General features: G+C 41.9%; 1 protein-coding gene across 2 annotated transcripts; it reads left to right on the forward strand.

Moving 5' to 3' along the window:
* Nucleotides 1–14,282: 14,282 nt before the first annotated feature.
* Nucleotides 14,283–21,880, forward strand: LOC134070051 (uncharacterized). Of its 2 annotated transcripts, XM_062526247.1 has the most exons (7): nt 14,283–14,401; nt 15,327–15,472; nt 16,961–17,048; nt 18,166–19,161; nt 19,252–19,410; nt 19,580–19,675; nt 20,442–21,880. In XM_062526247.1, exons 4-7 carry the CDS (start codon nt 18,169–18,171, stop codon nt 20,772–20,774), a joined length of 1,581 nt encoding a protein of 526 aa, XP_062382231.1. In that variant the 5' UTR covers nt 14,283–14,401; nt 15,327–15,472; nt 16,961–17,048; nt 18,166–18,168; the 3' UTR covers nt 20,775–21,880. The 2 variants fall into 2 exon arrangements, with proteins under 2 accessions (XP_062382231.1, XP_062382230.1); XM_062526246.1 differs by lacking the exon at nt 14,283–14,401 and having other exon boundaries at nt 15,013–15,472.
* The last annotated feature ends 620 nt before the right edge of the window (nt 21,881–22,500 follow it).

Below are 22,500 nucleotides of genomic sequence, written 5' to 3' on the forward strand. Positions count from 1 at the left end.
AGAGATACTGACATAAAAAGAAGACAAAAAAAAGCAAGACATGGACTGACTTAGTACAGTGGCGAATTGGGACCCAAGAAAGTGGGGAGACAGAACAAATAGGCAGGCGGATGTCTTGCCCGCTGATGTTTTATTGATGATATGGAGAGCGTGGCTGGGCATTCATCACCAGAGCTATTGTCCCAGCACTGCTGGCTGCTGCTGCTGCTGGAGGAAGAGGAGCTATGACAGCTGCCCTGATGCCTGGACCAGGAGGATGAATGACCAGCAGACCGGCCCTGTGCTGGAGAAAATAATGAACGGAGGAGAGGGAAAGACCCAGGGCAGGAGGAGAAAGGGAGCGAGAGAGAGAGAGAGAGAGAGAGAGAGAGAGAGGGAGAGGGAGGGAGGGAGAGGAAGAGAGGGATTTTTTTTCTTACTAGAGATGGGAGATGTATAAAGATGAGGCTCTAGTTTTCTCCTTCTCTTTCTTTTTATTTATTTCCTCTCCTCTCTCGTCCGTCTCCTGTCTTCCCTCCTCACCTCTGTCCCCTCAACAGCTAATGGCGCTAGCGTCTGCCTGGCCCACTCCCAGGAGCACACAGAAGCTCCAGTGAATTATTCTCCTGGTTCCTTCTAGAATTCTACGCAAACCATCTATAGTTTCAGTGTTTGTTATACAGTCTATAGGGAAAATCTCTGAGGGTAAAGGCCGGCGGCGCCCATCGGACAAGTACGCGGCGCGACAAGTCAAGAAAATAAATTAAAACTCCATTGTTTTTAACAGAGCAAAACTCACTAGGAACGTCTGCCGCGCGCCAGCCGCACGGGGATAGAAAACTGTTCGAAAATGTGAAAAATACAAAATCAACACCGTGTTCGGTGGGTGCCAGCCTTAATTGTCGCATCGTAGCGCGGAACTCGCGGCTCACAAACATTCTAATCACATATTTGTTGACTGTTACTCCCCAGGTTAAAACACCTGCAGCGCGTAGCCGGCATCATCAGCCTGACCACTGCTCTGACACCACGCAGCTGTCTGACAGGACAAGCAGCAGGGCATTTGGGCTCGGGAGAGACACACGCTCGCTCTGAAGGACACGCCAAAGGAGGCGAGCCACTGGCCACGTATACTGTAGCCAATCAGTGCAGCCATGCTAACTGATGTTCCGCTGTGAAATGTTCCCTGCCCACCCAACACCTGATGTCTCTTCAAACAGGCTGTCGCACATGTCAGAATAACAGTACGAAACAGTCACAGTCAGGGTCTACAAACCTTTCAACTAGCGGCAAATGAATTCACGGGGGAGACAGTGAATCGTAACGATGTGCTAATGTCATGCAGGTCGTATATAGTAAAAAATGATAATAATATGCAAATGGCACGCAGGCTTGTGCAGGATGCCATGGCTTTTTTGTGTGTGTGCTGGTAGTTGTGTGTTGTAGTATAGAGCCGTGGAAGCACACCTGTAGACCGGAGCGCTGCCATCCTGAAAGAACGGTATAATGATGGCCTGGGGATACAAGCATCTGTTGTTGGCCTCCATCACTACCCTTAGGGTTCGTTTCGGGACCAATGGCTGTGTATGTAACTATCATCAGCGCCTACAGATTGGGTCTGGTCCTGATCTGGCCCAGATATTAACCCCTTGTGGTCCGTGTCTGAAAGCTATTATTTCAGCCTGCATCAAGCAGAACAGGAGAGAGCATAGATTATCAGGCCTATTAGCCAGGGTTTGAAAAATAGTTACCAGAAGGTCTGGTTTGGGGCAGGGGATGGGGCATTGTTGCTATTTACAAGCAACTACAGAGTTTTGATCTAAAACTAGTAAAGTTAATTTCCTAACCATTATGCAAAACTTTGGAAACACCACCAAGAGCCATCTGGCACTGCTAGGAGCTTGGCTAGTGGAAATATTTATTAACGTATCACGTGACCGAAATTAAGTTGAAGATGATACCAAAACACCTAAAAAGTTAGAAACGGTTGTACACAATGCTGGTCTAGTAGTTAAACTATCTTAACTGGATAGTTTTGACGTTGGATGTTCAACCCATGTCCTTTTTATGGTGCTGATTGAAACTGATCTTAGTCCCATTTGGCTTGATGGTCTTTTGCGAAACCTACTCTCCACTTGAATGCTGTGCCTAACCCTAACACTTTTTAGACAGCACTGCCAATGGTGGGGACCAAAAAGATCAATGTAGCGTTTGTCTCTTTTGGTGGGCTCCTAATACAGTCTGTGCTGTTTTTCCATCACAGTCGTATGAAACAAACCTACTACACCTACAGTGTATGAATGCAATATAATACATATAACATTCTTTCATATCTTTACTCCAGGTGCTACAGTATACCATGCTACTTTTAAACATTTTTATTTGGCATAATGATCTTTGCTATGTCTTAATGATTGGTATTCTCTCTCGCCCCTTCTCAAACCTCTCATATTGGACACTGACAAGTCTACAGTAAAAAAAAATCACTGTGAACTGTAATTTATCTCAAAGAAAACATCCTAAACAGCTGATTCAGTGATTCAGTGGTATTTTGCCTTATGTTTTACATCATCGATTGACCGGACATTGGCAACCTCATAACTGGCTGCAGGCATAAGCATCTAATTTAAATGTCAATTTAAATTATCATTAGGCATGTAATTTCAATATGCACATCATTCACACTGAAGAAGTATCAGGAAATAATGTGTCAATCAATAATTAATATTTACCAATTGTTTGTGTAATAATTCCTAACACTCACACATACTCACACGCACACACACACACACACACACACACACACACAGACACACAGACACACAGACACACACACACACACACACACACACACACACACACACACACACACGCACACCACTCCGGTTAATAAGCTCCCTTTGATGGATGCATTCTAGCTATTATGACACCCAGTATGCAAAGCACCATCTGTAACACACCAATCAGTTCTGTACACACAGCATCAGCCAACCTCATAACACACAGTGTGCTAACGGAGACAAACAGAGACAAACTGTCTCTCTCTCTCTTTTTAATAAAGCTCTCGGTGTTTCTGCCAAAACCGTCAAACAGCATTGCCGCTAAGTGCCCAAAACTGAAAAGGGTGTCACAGCAGAGCAGCCTGTAGCTTTCTGATTGCTCTCGAGTCACTGTCACTCATGATGCGGCGTCTTCTGTTAGCCTGACTCCGCCTGTCTATATACACACTTCCGCTCAAGGTCTTTTCCCTTCAGTACTCCGTCTGGGATACCTTGATCCACTTCCGTTTACTCCGGCAAGTGCACCTCCGCCCAATCAGCGAACAAAGGGCGTTCCCGAGAGCCATTACTGTAAGTGTCAAGCATATCGTTGTGTCCCCCGTGGTTAACATATGTCATTACCAAACGTTAGTGATAGAACTCAGACAAGTTATTTCAAACTTCAGACAAGCGTTTTACACCAAGCAGGACATAAACAATTGATGACAATTTCTATTTCTCTGGCTGCCTGTGTATATCTCTCTCCCAAATTGCTTCCACCCCTGTGTTATACCGACAGAGAGAATGAGAGAGAAAGAGTTGTAAAGCTCTTTATCATTCCGCGGTGGTTGTGGGGCTGAAAAGCTTTGGGGAAATTCAGTCCTGATCTCTTCCAGCCAATAACAAGATTGTGTGATTTTGTACACAGTGTGCTTGGCTTTAGCAAACCAGAATCACAAGGAGGGAGTACACGGAATAATTAATGCATTGAATATGTATTCCAGCATGGTCTACTGGTTCTCCCTGGCCTTTGGTTTCAGTGCATTCTCCCGATCCTCCCCGTACTGTGTGTGTATGTATGTGTGTGTGCGTGTGTGTGTGCGTGTGTGTGTATGTATGTGTGTGTGTGTGTGTTGGCCTATACACTGCCAGTGTTTTCGTTTTCTCCTGTTCCGTCTCTAGTTCAGTGAACAAACCCGTGAGGATGTTCTCCAGCTCTGTACATCGCGGGTCAGGCAGCTACAACACAAATCAATTACAAAACTCAGCCAAACACTAACTCCCTGTCTGGAGCCCATACGCTCAGCATACATAAACCATGTTTTTGCTGGACATCAGATGCCACTGCTTCTACTGCATGACAACAGGGAGTCATCAATCACAAGTTATTAAGAGACATGCTCAAGCCTCAAAGTGCTTTATAATTACTACAGGATTCAGTGATGAACATGTACAAGGAGATTTGTTTAAAGGACAAATGGGCAACTGTGGCTTGTGTACCCAGCCAAATTAAAGGTGGTGGTGGTGGTCTAGTGGTTTAGTATCCAGACTTCCGATGTAAACACTGAAGGGTTGTTGTGCATTTGATCTCAGGGGCCGTTACCAAAGTCCTCATAGGCATATCTCCCCACTTGTTGGCCATCTTGGTAATGCACTCTGAGCAGTCATCCGGCAGCCATTTTCCTGTTAAAGTGAATGGGGAGGCATGCGTAAAGGAGGGGGGATATTGCCATGTTTTAATGTTCATGACATGTTCGCCGGAGTTACGCTTTAAATAACAACACTTTGTATTTACAGTACAGTACGTAGTTGTATTGTACAACCTCGCATAACACCGTGTACCAGATGCACTGATATGCCTGTACTGCCAGTCTCAAATTGTACATTTCTCTCTGAAGGTGCTGAAAATAATTCCACTAACTAGAACTAAGTCCGCTCTGAGGCAGGTAGTGTATCCCATCATCCTTAATGTTTTCTTGCTCTACTCTATGTTTATTTCTCCCATAGTTTCTTCAGAGATGATTTATATGCAAACACACAAATAAACACTCAAAAATACCCCCCCCCCCATTTCTCTTTACTTTTTGCTTTCGCCCAAAATTAGCGCACCATTCAGGCTAAGCTAATGATGCTAACAAGGTGCTACATTCACCTCCTACTCCTCCCATCAGAGGGAGGTAAGAGCCACACCGCATTTCACCCGCACGGCAGGACGGTGCCTGAAGGGGTGTCGGAGGAGGCCTTGGCCGAGATTACATCTGACTGGAGCCCATCAGGGGAGCTGGAGAGAGGAGGAGAGGGAGGCTTCTCTCACTCCCTGTTTCTTTCTCTCCTTCTCACTGCGTCTTTCTCATTCTATCTCTGTCTCGTTCTTCCTCTTTCTCTCTCCTCTCTCTTGTACTTTCTCTATTTTCCTCTCTTGATCTGTCTATATCTCCCTCCCTTTCTCTCTCTCTTCTCTCTCTGCAGTTTGACAGGTTGATGTTCTGCGGCTGGGTCTGCGTAGCATGTTTTGGTGTTATTGCTGCTTTTCACAATGTGCAGTGAATAGAAAAAAAACACCTTCTTTTCCGTTTTTCCCTCTGTCCTGTGTAAATTATTTCCAATTGATGCCCCCGCCTCCCCCATAATGTCTCACTCTGATTCGACCACAATCAAAATGTCTGCACCTTCCTCTGTGAGTTTTGGGCTGCAATGATGACTTATACAAAAAAAACAAGACCAAAATGTTGTAGCTTAGAAACCTTTAATAGCTATACAACTACACTTCATACAGTTGGTCTTTCTATGTTACTAGCAGTAAGCAATGTACATGAGTTTGTCCTGACAAGAAACTCACACACCCCTCAAAATGCTGAAGTCTTGACAGAGAACATCCTCAACATGATTGCCAACACCATGAGACCAAAATACATTGCTAAAGATGATGGCTTTAACCAGATGATTAACACATTTATCCAGGTGACACCTTGCGTTCCAGAACTCATTTGGCAAAGCTCATGGAGGAAAAGTATGAAGCCACTCTTGATAAGGTTACAGGATGCTCTTAAACCAACCAAGAACAAGATTGCCCTGACAGCTGACGTCTGGACCCGTTTTGCCACAGATGCATATTGACATCACTTGACACTTTATAAACTCATTGGCTTCTGACACAACCATGCTACTCACAGAACAGCACTCTGGACCCAACATTGCTGCATGGATTGTGCAGGCGGTGGTAGTGGCTGTCCATGACAGTGGCTGTGGCTTCAAGTGACCAAGTGAACTGGGGTCACGCTAGCTGAAGACCAAGCAGAAAACATGGAGGCACAAACTTCAACACAAGCACACAAACTCGACACTGAAACTCAAACTGTTCAAGACATCACTATCATGTGAAACTGCACCTACAGTATTTAAATGATGACCGGCCTGCTAGAACAGAGATGGCCAGTGATTGCCACTCAACTGTCTGACCCAGCAGGGACACAGAGAGGAACACAAAGCCTAGACATCAACGGTGATCATCAGTGGACCCTTCCAGAGGAACTGGCAAAAGCTGCCAGAGCCTTTGAATGTGCCATGCTGTCTACTTGAGTGGTGAAGGCTACTGTATGTGACAGTCTCTGGCCTGCTCCCTCTGGTCAGAGGGCTTTTGAAGTCCGCCCACACTTCCTATACGACACAGTGCCTGTGAGAGCCTTCCAGGCAGCTGCTTCAGAGGAGCCGGTCAAGAGAGGTCACCCTCTGATGATAGCCCAAGCAAACATATCATTGCTGCACTAGACCAACAATTTCAAAACCTGAATTTTTTGACACCAGAGGAGAGGTTCAGTGTCCATACTGAATAGAAGTAGAAAGGCTGGCCCTGCGGTCCATGGATGGGAATACTACTGTTAAGAATCAGCATGCTAGTGGGTGTGAGGAAGCCTTACTATCAGCTGACAGGGATGCCACAACCGTAGCTGAGAAAACTCGGAATAGTTCTGTTTCTCCTCGTGATTCACTCCTTGGATATGACTCAGAAGTGACAGTGAGACCAATGAACAGAATGAATCACAACTAAGTGATCACTATGAAGAAATGTATCAGACACATTTATCACACAAGGTTTACCCTGCCAGGCTAATTTTCATGTGTAGTATGGGATTCTTTAGTACGTTTTGGACAAGTGACAAGTTCCTAGCCTGGAACCCAACCTGAATTCAACCCCAATGATGGACAGACTCCGTTGAGTTTGTTAACAGCAAAAAGTTTGTTGCTATAGAAGCTTATATCGCTACTGTGTCTGTGTCAAGATTTCAACAGTGATATTGATGTTTTTAATAACTTTTAATAGCAAACAGAAATCAGCTACTAATGATTGTTCTGACTGGCTAATGATTAATTTATCTGATTGGCTAGGTCTATCCAATAGTGTGCAGAGGCATTTTCACCATTGCGATTGACATACGGCCAATAATCACATCCCAAAGCTTTGATTCCACTCGCAAATTCTGAATAGAATGTAACGTATGGCTAGGTAGGCTAATTCATTCTACAACCCGCAAGACCCTCTGTGGTCGAGGAGGGAAGAACTGCTTGCATGGCTGATTCATGATTTCCCCATGCTCAAAGGCTGAGGCTATCGCAGTCGGATGCGTGAACATATTTGTATGGAGATGTGTGTTTCTTGCTCATTGTGTGTGTTTGTGTGTGAGTCTGATATTCCTAAGCTTTCATCTACAATGGTATGCAAATTATCTTGCTACCGGATGGATAACCAAATATTCTGCCATAACTAGAGGCAAAAAGGAGAAAAAAAAGTGAAAAGAAAAAAAAAAAACACAAATGGAGCGGGGTGAAAACAGAGGTGACATTCAACAGCAGGTTAAGTGCTGGAAGACTTAAGAGTTGGATGAACTTACACATTGTAAGAATTTAACGGACTGTAATTCATTTTATCACCCAGAGACATAAAATCTCAATGTGGATGGACTTGAAACCTGATAGTGAGAGCTGCCGGCGCAGATGGATGGCGGGTCATGCCCTGTATGAAACGAAATACAAATGAAGATGGCTCAACATTGGCACCTGGAAATATTACATGATAATAAAATAATTGTAAGTGCTAAGGTGAGATACCTAAATGTGAATAGCTGAAAGATACAGTAATAACATTAAGAAGTCAGTGCTTTTGCTACACTGTATAATTATGGGCATGGGGAATATATAAAAACGTTATTAAGTTGATTGGAACATTAAGAAACATATCTATTAAAGGGAAAATAAATGAATGAGAACTTCCAACCTGGGCCTTAAATTTAGATTGTTTTTTTTGGTATACATATTAGCTATGGACATAGACAAACTTAAAGGTAGGGTATGGAATGAGCTTTTTTGGCCATTTTTGCAAAATCACTTGAAATCCTATTCCTAACCCACTTATAGCCACTAAGTTGGAAGCACTGAAATGGAAATTAAACACGTCAATCATCTGCGGAACGGGCAGGGCTCGAAAAACTCCAGCCAATAGAATTCCTCACCCCATACCATCATTTCACAGCTCGATCGTCAATCTAACGTCTTACTCCTCTTCCTACTCCCCCTCCCCACCGCGCGCGACCCTTTCGAAAGCTGGTGACCGCGAGTCAGTGCTGAAACGAAACCAACTGCCTGCTGCTGCACATCCATGTTCCCCTCTTGTTGTGTCACTTCATTTCTATACAAACTAACTAAGGCAGCGGATACCTACGGAAACTCAATCACCCACGCAATAAATAAGCTATGTAGCAAAAATTACATTTTACCATGACACGAAGAGTGCTGTAAACATGAAATCGAAACTTAACAGCTTGGAGCTACGGTGGAATAGGCGAACCAACGGGGCAGCACTAAACTCGGATATTTCAGGAGATAATCGCCCTGGTAAGAACAAACCAGATTCTGTTCAAATATACACACTTATGGCTACTGAACCATATGTACTACAACCCTTTGGAGGTGAATAGCCTAAAGAATGTAATTGGGGAAGTTGATGTGAGTGATTGTATGGAGACTAGAGCTCATAGTGCTGTAGACGCCAGGATGGCATTTCATTTAGCCTGGCTCGCTCTCGCGCTGCGCATTTGAATTGTCGCTCGTGCATGGAGGGCGGGACTTGAGGTTGTATATGTTCAAACTCTGCCGTCCGTTTTGCTAATTCCGTACCCAACCTTTAACTGATCTGATACTAAGTTACAGTGCTATATACATCAACCTTGAAAATGCTATACAGTGGTCAACGATCAACACCTCAAAGCAAACTGCATGTTTCAGCTCTTCCAAGGCTAAACATGGCAAGTGTTTATGGAGATAAATGGAGAAGCTAGCATGCTCGTTGTGTCATTTACTTTCATGGCAACAAGTACTGAAAATATAATGTTATATGCATAATGTCACAGCAAAAGTCACCCTAGTTACTATCACTGAGTGGCAAAAAGATTAATTAAAAAGATTAAGCATTCCATTTGAATTCTCCAGCAAAAATTAAAACGGGAAAGAGCTTCTATGCTATAGATTGTTGTGTACAAATAGATTCGGAGCTCCGTTTCTACAGACTGCTGTCAATGCATTTCCTCTACTATGCCCTATTCAAGTTTTGTTTATACTTTGTTACAGACATTGTTCATTTATAACAGACATTATAACAGACATTATTACAGTGATAACAGACGTGCGCTTCTCAACTGTAGAGGGACCCCGAGAGCAATTGTTCTTTACAGCTGCTTTAAATTTTACATTTCAAGTCTCTGAGCTGTTCTGCTCTTTGCTATCTAAGAGCTGCATAAATTAAGAAAAAGATGGATTAAAAAAAAAAAAAAACAGTGCCAGAGCACGAACCTAGCCCCACACTATTACACCTGGGGTTAAATGAGTGCGTGGCATAAAAGAGTCCTTGATTCTGTTATCTTCATCTCCATCTGAGGAAGAAAATGCGAGCATTCTCAGTGCAGGGGTAAATTAAGCATGCACGCGTGTGTGCTCACACACACACATGCACACCAGAGATTAATCTTAATTAGCTGAATGAATGCTTCATTAGCTGGAGGAGGAATTGAACGACTAAAGGCTAATGGAGCAGGCCTTGCTAATGATATGCAAAACTATACGGAACATGCAAGGTTGTCTTGCTCAAATGGAGGAGAGGCATGGACCACCGATCAACACTGTAATATTATTTTTGGTTTATGTTCTCCAATTTATAACTATTAAATGTTTTTGAAGAGTTTGTGTAATAATATTTAGTAAAAAGTGCAATCATAAAAGTTTTTTTTAACTCTTCTACCCATCCTTACACTACCCCTCACATGTCTTCTATTTCTGGTTTACCATTGATCCGGCTTAGTGTCATATTAGTTCAAATGACTCATTCAGAGGTTCATAATCACACTAACACACATACACACTAAGGTAGGACTCATGGATAATCCTGTACCTATCTGTGTTGATACACTTTGTTGACGTTGGTGCTGAAGTGTGATGGAGAAAAAAAATAATTAAAAAAAACATTAAAGTTTTTTTTCAAAGGAACCCTCCCCCCAAACACACACACACACACACACACACACACACAGACAATAACTCCCACATTTGTACTCAGTCTGTCATCTTTTGTGAGGGGCAGTCCTGGGAGAAGAAGCTCTTCCAGGTCCCGTCCCTCATTAAGTCGACATGGTTTGGCTGCTTCGGGCCGGCTGTGATGAGCCCAGGCTGGGGTCCAGAGCAGCGGAGGATCAGAGCGAGAGACGCCAGCAGCCATCTTCCTCACAGATGGCGAGAGCAACGCACGCAGCCAGCGGGTAAAAAACAGGATGCCCGGCCAGGAACTTCCGCGGCACCGAGACCGCTGAGAATCAGCTGAGAACTCTATGGTAATAATGATAACAGACTGAGAGAGGGTTGAGAGATTAAGCGAGAAGAACTCTATGGTGCTGAGGCCTGAGGGAGACGTGTATGAAGAGAGGAGGGTTCAATGGACCGTGTTCATAACGGCGGCCATTGTTCTCTGACGTCATGCTCGGCGTGGGGACTTCCGAGCACTGTTAGTATAGAGGGCTTCTGTGAGAATGGCAAAGTCCGCTGTCCTCTCAGTGGTTGATCAGTTGAGAGGCAGTGAAATGAGACATTTGTCTAAATTCCCTAAACGTTTACAAGTTAGATATTTGTCTGATTCCCTATACGTTTCCAAGTCAAATTTAAAGATAGGGTGCATTAAGCCTCTACATTACTTTTGCCAGAATTTCAAGCTTCCCACCATGAGTGTGATATCAGAGAACAGAATAATGCCCGCCATACGGATATGGTCAATGTTACTGAAACCAGAGGCAACGGCAAATAATGGTGTGCAGGGTGTGCCTCGAATTTACGCACCTGACCTTGAGTAATTGGCGCGACACCCTACCTGCCTAACTTGAACTGAGACCAGACCTAAAGCAATGCAGAGAGGCAAGCTCTATGGTACTGATTTAATAGGGAATCAGAGGAAATGATATCAGACATGATGAAATGCAAAACTATATGGTGCTGAGAACACAGTGCATGAGAGGAGAAGAATATGGGATCTAAAGGAAGAAGGTGAAGAGAGGAGCCCCAGCAGCGACGCGACTGGCTAGGCGACCCAGTATAGTTGATTTTACAACAGCAGATAATCATTCTTCAGCCAATAAATACATTTCCTCTATCTGACTGGTTGCCAAGCAACATTGAGACTCTAACTTTTGTGTAAGTTTTGGTGGCACAAATACGGTCAAGATGTATGTTTGTGTTGAGTTTCACTAAGGCTTCGAACGCGAATCAGCCAATCATAATTAAGGGCCGGAACTATCCGTTTTAGAAGCAACATTTTTACATCTGTATTTGCTCATAATGATGACCTTGATTTCCAGGCCCTTGTGACAGGTGGCATGTACTGTACTTTGCTTGAGAGATTCTAATAGTCGATGTTTTAGTCGCATGTTTTCTAGTCATTACTCTTTTCCTCACTCTTCCTGTTTCACGTCATCGTTTCTGATGCTTCCAACAGTCGTCTGAACCTCGGTAGTACTTGACCAACTAAACGGAAGCCTGGGCAGAAGTCTCACTCTCCCTCTGTGCGGCTGCTGTGCTCGTCGGCAGTGTGACGGCGTTGAGAATGGCCGCCGTTAAATGTGTTTGAGTCTGACGGCGGAGTGAAGGGTGAAATATGAGCTGGCATTTACAGATATGCAGCTGCAGACTGACGATGACTGAGCCAGTCTGAAAGGCCTCAAAATGAGTTTTCACAGTTTTTTTTTTTTTTTTTTTACTCTCTCTGAATCAGAAATGCTGTCATGTGGAAGGAGACTCACAGACAGAGAGAGGAAGACAAAAAGAGAGAGAGACTGCCATGATGGATGAGCTTCTGTCAATATTTCCAACACAAAGGGAGCCAGAACTCCTAAGGCCATGCGTCCAGTTTATGGCACTCCTCTCCGCTCCTCTTTAAGGCCGACTGGATACTTCACTGGGAAAAGGGTTCTGCCAATGGGACAACCAGGCTACCCATAGAACGGCCCAAGCCATTCCAAAAAGAGTCTCGTGTTCAGTTGTTTTGCACATAATTTCTACTTCAACAACACAATATGAAGAAGACTTGCAATTGACAATGGTGGTGGTGTACACATTACATTGTTATATTTAATCTAGTGAGGACATCTTATTGTTTTAGGAGGTACACAAATAAGATGTCCTCAAGGTACGTTAAGGTAAACATAAAGTACTTAAATTAAGGTATACATGAAATATACATAAGTATAGAAAGTACATAAGGTAAGGTATACATACAGTAAGTGCACATAAACTTGCTACCATAACATAGCCCAGTCAAGGCTTAGTGGCTGTATAGTGCCACAGGGAGAGATATTTCATCCTAACCAAACATCCAAACCGGACCTATTCATACACCATTCAATCTCATGTTTTTACCTGCTATTCTGCAGTCTACATTATTTACAGACCAAACCAAACATCATTGTAATAATGGTGGCTGTTATGTAGCCCCAAATTATTTTTTTTACTCAAAAAGCCCTCAGCCTTTTCTAACCAAACCAAGGTTGTATGTGAGTGAGTGAGTGTGTGTGTGTGTGTGTGTGTGTGTGTGTGTGTGTGTGTGTGTGTGTGTGTGTGTGTGTGTGTGTGTGTGTGTGTGTGCGTGCACGTGCATGTGTGTGTGTGTGTGTGTGTGTGTCCTGTCTATTATGAAGTCCCCACTGCCAGTCTTTTTATACAGCCCTCTTTTTTACTCAACAGCTGTGTCTTCCTCTCTACAGGGGGATTTCAAATCACAGGGAGGGAGCAGCCAAACTCATTACTAATTATATCGCTGGCCCACGACGGAAGAGTAAACAGATTTCTGACAAAGACGAGCGTCCAAACGGCTGTTGTGTGTGACTCCCGCCATCTCGCCTGGACACCGAGACACTTCTCTCATTACATTCTCTCAGAGGAAGGACAGGCAGGAAAAAAAAAAAACAAAACAAAAAAACACTCATTGGTGTTAACAGCTCCGACCTCATTTCCTGTCCAGAGGGGTGATAATTGCTGAAAGCCAAAGACACTATTCCTTGTGCCAGAATGCGCCCTTAACAAGATCACAGCTAGAAATAGCTTCCATAAAGGGGAAGAGGGGCTGTGTGTGTGAGCGTGTGTGTGTGTGTGTGGCTGGCATGTGACTGGTAGGTGGGTTAAAACAGTGTGATGTTGTTTGTAGTGGAGAAACTTTTCCACTTTCAATAACTCAGTCACTCTTGATTCATTTCCACAAGATTTAATAGACCTCCCCGGATGCGTTTAGAGGTGCAGTCTTTTGATCCTAGCAAAGAATAGCCAAAATAGCCAATCAAACAGCCCTCCCTTCATGCTTCCTGAAACAACTTTTTCTGATTAGCTAGAATTATGTATGACTTGGCCCAAACCACATTGTCCCCCATTCTCAGAGCCAGGACTATGCACAATACACTTGATTTTAATAAGTGTGAAAGGAAAAGTTAGCACTACAATCAAGGTCTGCAGCTTTTAAGAACAAAACATCTGACTAAGTGTGACCAGACTCCTACTAATGCTATAGTCTACTCTAGACTGTTGAAAGGTTGTTAGGACAAATCCACGTATGTCATAGCCTGGCTATCACCAGACTAACCTCAATCTTTTAAGACTGAACAATAGTCTGGGGAGTCTGCATTGTATTTCTACTGCACAAGAGACGTGAACAATGGGCGTAGTTCAAATGACTCTGTACGCATTTGGATAGTCCTTCAAACAATCAGACCAACGATCCTGGTGTGCCTTTTGGATAAGCTAGTTTGTGATTGGACCCAGCAAATGTGGGCACACTGTAAAAAACAGAACTTGCATAATTGTAAACTGAAATCAAGATGCAATGTTGAATGAACAAATATACATAGGAAAAGTTCATATCACTTATAAACATGGGTTTAACTATTGTTCTTCATCTGATGTTCAAGAGAAATGGGAAAGTAAGTTTTGTTAAATTGCGTTCTTCAGTTTTCGTTGACACAGTTGACATTCCGTACTTTCTGTTAATGCGCACGCGCAAACATTCTCCCTCTCCCCGATTCGAAGGATGGAAATGGCTGCCGAATTTCAGTGCCGGTATTAGTATTGGATGTTTGTTAAGCGTAAAGGTAAGAAACACCGCTACTTTTGCACTTTGTCCACTGATTTTACCTCATATTGGATAGTTTGAACAGAAACTATTACTATGTAAAGTTGCAGTTAGAGAATAAATTAGATTTTCCTAACCGGAGTTTCGCGTCAAACGCCCCATGCTTGCTAACATCTACCATGAGATATTAGCCATCTTGCAGTCTTTGCTTCCCGTTTAGCTCACTACCAAATGAAAATATAAGCATTTTAGTAATGTCGGTGTGAAAGGTATTCTTAGAATGAACTAATTGACATTGGTAACAGCATGTGTACGTTTGGTTTACCTTAACGACGTTGCTAAATAACTTAGTATAGTGACCTTAAAGTGGCGGGAGGCATGACGTTAACTTTACGCTAACGTCAACTAACTAATGATAGCATTGTATTTCAGAATTTTCTAGAAATATAGCGGTGTTATTCGGTATATGAAGTGTTTACTAAGTGTATGCCTACTAAAATAATTCGAGTTGTTAAATGAATGTGTTTCCTGAGAGGTTGCGATTTCTATAGCAACATTTAACATGAGGAAGGTTTGCAAAATGTTGTGTCAGTATTGTTAGCCTGACTTAAGCAAGTCAAACATCAAATCTCCAGGAAGGAAAGTAATTTCTCTTACAAATCAAATCGTACTTTCACTGTACGTGTATTATGATCATATAGCTATTGGACTATTTTGCAGCAGTCCCAGAAAAACGGAGCTTAACTTTACAAAAGATGCTTGCTTACATTATAATTGTATTATTCCATTGCATAGTAAGCAGGACACACTAGCACTGCATTTTCATTCAATCACAAGTTACTTTACATAGATTTTCAGTAAGAATTCTTGAATTCTTCTTTTATCTTATTTCAGGATTATTGAATGTAATACATTTTAACTGTATTTTTTGTGTCTGTTTGCAGGTTTGGAATGCAATGTAAGCTGTGTGGCTTTGAGAGTCCCAGTCTTGACAGTCTTCTCAAGCACTACCTGTTCTGCCACTATCAAGGACGCACTAGTCCGTTGCCCTGTCTCCATCCTCAGTGCGTTTGCACTTTCAGAACTCCAGGTGCGTTGAAGTCACATTTGTCACGAGTACACAGACCATTTCCACAACAAGCAGCCAATTTTAATTTTGTGTGCGAAGCCTGTGATTTTAGAGATACTTGCCAACCTAAAACATTTTTAAATCACATCAAAAGCCATTTGAGAAATCAAGAAGCTGTGAAGTGTCCTTTTAGGAACTGCCAGGTTAGCACAAATATTCTTTCAACATTTACGAGCCACATTTCGAGGAAGCACAAGTCTCTTTCACTTGAAGATTTTAGATTATCTGTAACATCTCAGCAAGATGTGTCTTTAAATATTGAACCACTCTTGTCTGTCGAAGATGATCCTCAACCTGATCCACAATCTACAGCCAGTGACCCTATTCCAGTAGTTTGCCCTGTGTCTGAGACGTCCTACCCAGAGCCACTGGACTATTTCAGCCTTGAAATCAAGTTTGCTTCACTGTTACTTTACATGCAGACAATATTACACATTTCGAAAACATCAGCCCAAGAAATATTAACTAAAATTCATGTTATTTTGTCTTTCTCAAAACTTACTGCAAAGAGCGCTATTGATGATGTTTTAAGGAGGTATGAATTCATTGATGCTTTATTAAGGGAGGAGCTAAAGGAACAAATATCAGAAGTTGTGTACAATATAAATCCTTTATATCACAGCACTTCAGAGAACGGTATCCTTTCAACACAACATAGAAGAGAAGCATATTTCAAAAGAAATTTTCAAGTGATTGACCCAGTTGAGTATCTTTATGATGGACTGCATCAAAATAGCTTTGTCTATGTCTCGATTCTAAGAGTTATTGAGGTTTTGTTAAACAGAGAAGAGGTTTTGGAAAAAGCAGTTTTCCTCGAGGAGGAGTTGCCAGGATGGTACAAGTCAACACGTAGTGGGCAGTATTTCAAAGGAAATCCACGATTAGGCTGTCAGAGTGATGCTATTTCGATTGCTATTTATATTGATGAATTTGAGGTCTGTAATCCGCTCGGAACATCACGGAAGGTCCATAAGATCACTGCTGTGTATTGGATACTACTGAATTTGCCCGTGAAGTTCCGTTCCACTCTTCCCTCAATACAACTTGCTCTGCTTGGGAAAAGCTGTGATGTGAAGAGTTTTGGCTATGAGAAGTTTTTTCATCCTCTGGTGAAAGACATAGGTCGCCTAGAACAGCAAGGTGTGTTTGTCAAACTTCTCAATTCTAACCTCAAGGGAACTGTGTATTGTGTATGTGCTGACAATCTTGGAGCCCACAGTCTTGCTGGCTTCCAAGAACACTTTCATGCAGGAAATCCCTGCAGATTTTGTCTAGCTTCTAAAGATGAAATACAGACAGCGGATGCCAGCTCTTTCCCATTAAGAACCATTGAACAGCATAATGTCATCCTAGCAGAACTGAGAGACAATGATCAACTTGGCTGTAAGCTGGGTGTGAAAAAAGAGTGTGTCCTTGGTAAACACCTGTCCTCTTTCCATCCTGTAACAGGGTTTCCACCGGATCTATTACATGACCTCTTGGAGGGAGTTGTACCCTATGAGTTGGCTGTTTGCTTGAAGGAACTCATTACAAAGAGGTATTTTACACTCAGTGTTCTTAATACTTGTATCAGGTCCTTCCCTTACTTGCACTCAGATAAAGTGAACCAGCCCAAGGTCATTGCTCAGTCTAGCTTTGCAAAGAAAACTGTAGGTGGGAACGGACATGAAAACTGGGCATTGCTTCGTCTTTTGCCATTAATGATTGGCCATTATGTGCCAGAGCAGGAACCATCATGGGAGATTTTAATGGACCTGAAAGAGATAGTTGAGTTGGCTGTTTCATCAGAATTCTCATCAGCATCTCTAGCCTGGCTACACAGAAAAATTCTTGATCACAGACAGCTAATTAAGGAAACATTCCCTGATTTCAAATTCAAACCAAAGCACCATTATATTGAACACTACGCTTACTTGGTTCAGTGCTTTGGCCCATTGATCGAGCTATGGACAATGAGATTTGAGGCCAAACATAGTTACTTCAAAGGGATTGTACATGATGTGCACAATTTTAAGAATATTCTCCTCACCTTGGCAAGTAAACACCAGCTCATGATGGCTCATTACCTTGAAGCCCCAAGTCTCTTTCCTCCCGCTATATCTGTGCAAAAGGTTAAACATGTCAAAACATGCACCCTTGATGTGCAACAAATGACTGCAGTGCTGCAAAAGTACCCTGATAGAGGAATTGTGAGCCTCACACCAGATGTACATCTGAATGGTACTCACTATAGTGATGGTATGGTTTTGTCCTCTGTAGAACAGAGTGGGTTTCCAGAGTTTTTCAGAATCCTCAGTATACTGGTGAATGGCAACACAGTGTCTTTCATTTGTAGAAAGCTGTCATCGTGGTATGTTGAACACTACAGATGCTATGAGGTTTCTGATACATGCACAACTCAAATTCTTGAACCAGAGGACCTTATTGATCACTACCCTCTTATCTCGTACAATGTTCAAGGAAAGGTTATGATTTCTCTGAAGAGGTTTCTTCTGCACTGATTTCTCTATCAATGCATTAATGAATAGTTGATAGAACAGGCAAGATCAGACCTAGAGATGTACATAGTTATTGTGATTTGTTGATGTTTTTGAGGTAAAGTAATTGCAGAGCATTGGCTTCAGCTAATCTGTGTCTCTCTTTTGTTGTCACAGAGTATGTTGTTTCGCGTGTTGCTGGGTCCTGATAATGCCAGAAGAATCAATGTCACTGAAGCCCTCAACTCGGTCAGTCACTTGAAAAATATTCTGCAAGATAGTCTACAGATTGTGCAAGACTTTGAGATTCAGTTTGAGGATCCAGACTTTGGCAACCAGCTGTGTAATTTGACTGACATATCCGAACTTCCACCAGATAGAGCTATATTGAAAATAATCACCAAAGTATCTGAAGAGTCAGATAATGCTTCTATATCATCCCTTGACACTGCTAGTATAGCTTCCTCTTCCAGTTCGGCAGCTTCTGCGTCATCTAGCTCAAATGTTAGTCCCATTAGCATACCTCTTAGACAGCGTGAAAATTCAGATCAGTGGCCTTCTCCTTTCCCAATACCTACATTTTCATATGATGTGGAATTGAGACTAGCCAAAGGGAATGAGATGTTCAGAGAACATGGAACACTGCTTGATGTTCCCAAAGATATGAAAATGGACATTTTGAATGCTCTATGTCGTTCCATGTTTTCTTATAAAACATACCAAACAAGGAAAGAGTTAGAAGTCGTGGCTGCTGGGTTAGTCAACAAGCATCCCTGTCTGAAAGATCCAAGCATGGGAACATGCTATGATTCTTGGACCACAAGGTTGTACTACAAAGTAGGAAATTACCGCCATAAACTCGGAGCAGCAGGTTGCAGTGAAGTCCGTGTTAACCAGAAAAGAACTGGAGATGATTCCAGGAATCGCTTGAAGAAGGCCAGACGATGTGAAGTGAACTTCCTTCCTGACATTCCAACTGGGCAAACTGATGTAACTCTTCAAAATGAAAAAGCTGCTTTGCAGGAAGAAATGACAAAGAAATATCCCAACCATGCAGTTGTTCATTCCAAAATGGAACAGACATTTGCCTTACGAAGGAAAGAGATTGTTGATGAAGAGCCTCCAGTAGCTGAGATTATGAGACAGTGGCCGGCATTATTTTTGGAAGAGCAAGTAAGTGCATAGAATTGAAATGATTTAAGCCCTTTCTGAAGCATGTTCATTTTGTATGACTAAATGCATCTAAATTATATGATCCAATAGGTTCACATGGAGTTTTTCAGAATCACTGGAGTCAATCTCAAGGAGACGTTCTTCTCTTCACTCGACGAATATACACCAAAGATCATCCAACTGTACAGATCACGTAGTGGAGCCTTTGGAGAGGACTTAAAGACTCTACTGAACAAAATGGATGCCCAGGTAAACTTCTATCATGTATTTATTTTTATGTTTATTGGCAGGCTGCATTGTAAACACTTTTATCCAAAGCAAAACATCTTTCTAACATCATTTACACACTTTAAATTATTAATTTGAAAACAAATACAATACAAAGGATATTTGTTTACTGCTTTGCTCTATCTTCCAGATAACCAATGTCATGTTGCAGAGGAAAACAGCAGCTTTGCGTGGCCTACCATTGTTTATGCGGGAGAGCACAGATTCCTTCTTCAAATCTTGCTTGGTATGTAAGCACAGTCATAATTTAATCGCTATCTAACCCATTTAGGGGTGTGATGATAACCATGTCCCAGATCAGCAGCATACAGTACCTCAGATAAATATAAATGGAATTAATGACATAGAACTACACTTCTTCCAGTGTAATAATCAAGGAACTTTTATTATTAAGTAAGGGATAACGGCCTACGAGGTGTGCTGTTATACAAAATTGATGAACAAGGCGGAGATGATTTGCTATTTTTTAGTCTTGCCTCTGCAGAGTTCATTAATTCTTTATAACAACACACCTTGAACGCTGTTGTCTCACTGATCACCCGGTTACAACGTATCTAAGGGATGAACGTCACTTTAAAAGATAAGCTACAGAAAAGCATGCAGCTCATTCATAAAGAAACGTGTTCAGTTGCTGTGGTTATCGCTAGTACCAGCTGATTCCATTGTTGCCGGCAAGTTCAACTGGTGTTTACTATCCTTGGTATGGTTATCATTCAAAAGAGCATTGATAATAGACTTTTTCACCAGATCTACATAGGTGTGCATTATAAGGAATTGGCACACACCCTTCTAGCCAATAAGAATTCAGTACACAGTTCCATTACACTGTTTGATCATTTGGAGTAACACCTACAGTGCTGTGTTGTAAAGTGCCAGGTGACATTTTGAGCATAAGATCAAAACAAAATTGTGCCCTCAGGGTTTAGCTGTTTTTGCTAACTTTCCACATAAGGAGACCATATAAATTGGACCAAAATGTCTTTGCCTTGCAGGATACAGATGTGGATGTGGATGGCGATGGCGTCAACACTCGTGGAGTCCAGATTGGGATTTTAACTGTTACTGAGGACGACACTGCTACCACTGACACAGATGCCAATGTAAGGTGTTTTGCTTTGATTATTGAGGAGCAGATTGTTCTTGATGACCTCCCTGACCTTCCAACTGCTATGGCCATCCTTTTTGGATTGATTTATGCTTTGAATATGAAGTATCCAAAGGAACTGAAATACATGTTCGAAACCATTCAAAAAGTTTTCCTGCGCCTTGATACCAAACTTTCTGCAAGGGTGCAATCGTTCAGAAACAAAATGCTGAGGTGCTGAGATGATGGACTGTGCAAATAAGAGACATTTTACTCCTTTTCTCTCAGCAATTTTTTGTCAAGGCTTGAGTGTAGTGGGAGCGTATGCAGACTCAGTAAGGGCAGTGTTGGTTCTTTTAGGTCATAACGTTCAAATGTAAAGGTTCAGTGTAAACACATGCTGACAGAACATGGGATCTTGCTTGTTCTCCTAGTAGTTATTAACACCCCCAAAGACTCTGACAGTGAACATTTTTGATGCACCACCATGGACATTCAAAGGCTTCTGAATAAAGCCCAATTACACAGAGTATGGATGGAGCAAGAGTCAGGCTCCTTCACACACATTTAACAGACCAAAGGGGACTGTGACTGCCATACCTTGGCATTGTCCTAATGCCATCACCATAGCACATGGTGTGCTCAGAGAAAGGGAAAGTGTTTGATATGTACTTGACTAATTTATGCAGTGTACCTGGCTCTTAGCCTATGCAAACATTTTTATACTGCAAAGGGTGGTAATGTATAGTCCTTCTTGATCAGGCTATTCAAAAGGTGATCCTCAGGAAGGAAATAATGGATGTTGCTGTTTACATTACTGTGCAGCACTAGTTATGGTAGAGGTAACGTTATTTAGGTATATTTTTACTTTTTTTATAGGGTCCTTTGTAATGCTTGTGTGTGCACAGTCAAAATGGCAGCTTTATGTTCAAGTCGGTTTTCAATTGTAAAGGTTCTGTAAGGAAGTCAAGCTTGATAGTTTACCAGGTAAACTTGCTCTGCATTTTCATTATGCATTTTTATTTGAGCCTGCCTGACTCTCTCTTTATTTTCTATTTTCAACTGCTTCAGTGTAATGAAGCATATATGCAATCTTGAAGTACTTTATTTTTCACCACAATGTTAAGACCATAAGACCTTATATGGCTTGTTTGATATATTGGTAGCCTAATGATTAGGGCATACATTGTTATAGACTCGCACTGCCTTAGTAAGATACATATTTGTGTGTGTTGGCAGATTTTTTATATAGATCAGTTTATTTGACTGGCTCTTAGAATTTAAGATTATTTTAATTACTGTTGGCACAGAAGACAGTGTTCTAAAAGAAGTTTCAAATAAAAAGTATTCTTTACTTAAGAATTCATTGTTTCTGCTGTCTGTTTTGTAACTGAGTGATAAGATGTGCATAGACAATTGCCTTTTATTTCTTGACGTAGTTCGATAAACTTAAAGAGCATAGTTTCAACTTCAGATTAAAAGGAAGCTGTACATACTTAGAAATGTAACGCAACCGGCTGCGAAGGATTTTTAAGTTTTCTCAACTTAAGTTACCATCTAGTTGTGCTAACCTGCTTTTCAAAGTTGAGGTGATAGTTTACCTGACTTATTTTTTCAATTTCAGCTTAGTTACACGTATATGTTATTTGCACTCGCAAAGCAAAGTTGAAGAAACTTAAAACACTGCTTTGTATGAACTCTGAAAACCTGGTCAGCACAACTAGACAGGCCTAAAGTTGAGTAAACTTGAAAATGCTTCGCAGCTGGTTGCGTTACATTTTTTAGTTAGCCTAACTTTTTATTTTTTACAGTGCAGGAAGCAGGAGAGATAGATGTGCAGGTTCCAGCCTGAGCTGCAGAGTGAAATCCAGATCGCCGGTATCAGGCAGGGTTTACCCAGCCTATATGCACTACACTGTAACCACAATGTGGAGGCCTACTCTGGTTCAGACCTGGTTGTTGGATGT

Source organism: Sardina pilchardus, chromosome 22 (assembly GCF_963854185.1).
Source record: "Sardina pilchardus chromosome 22, fSarPil1.1, whole genome shotgun sequence".
Classification (NCBI taxonomy): domain Eukaryota; kingdom Metazoa; phylum Chordata; class Actinopteri; order Clupeiformes; family Clupeidae; genus Sardina; species Sardina pilchardus.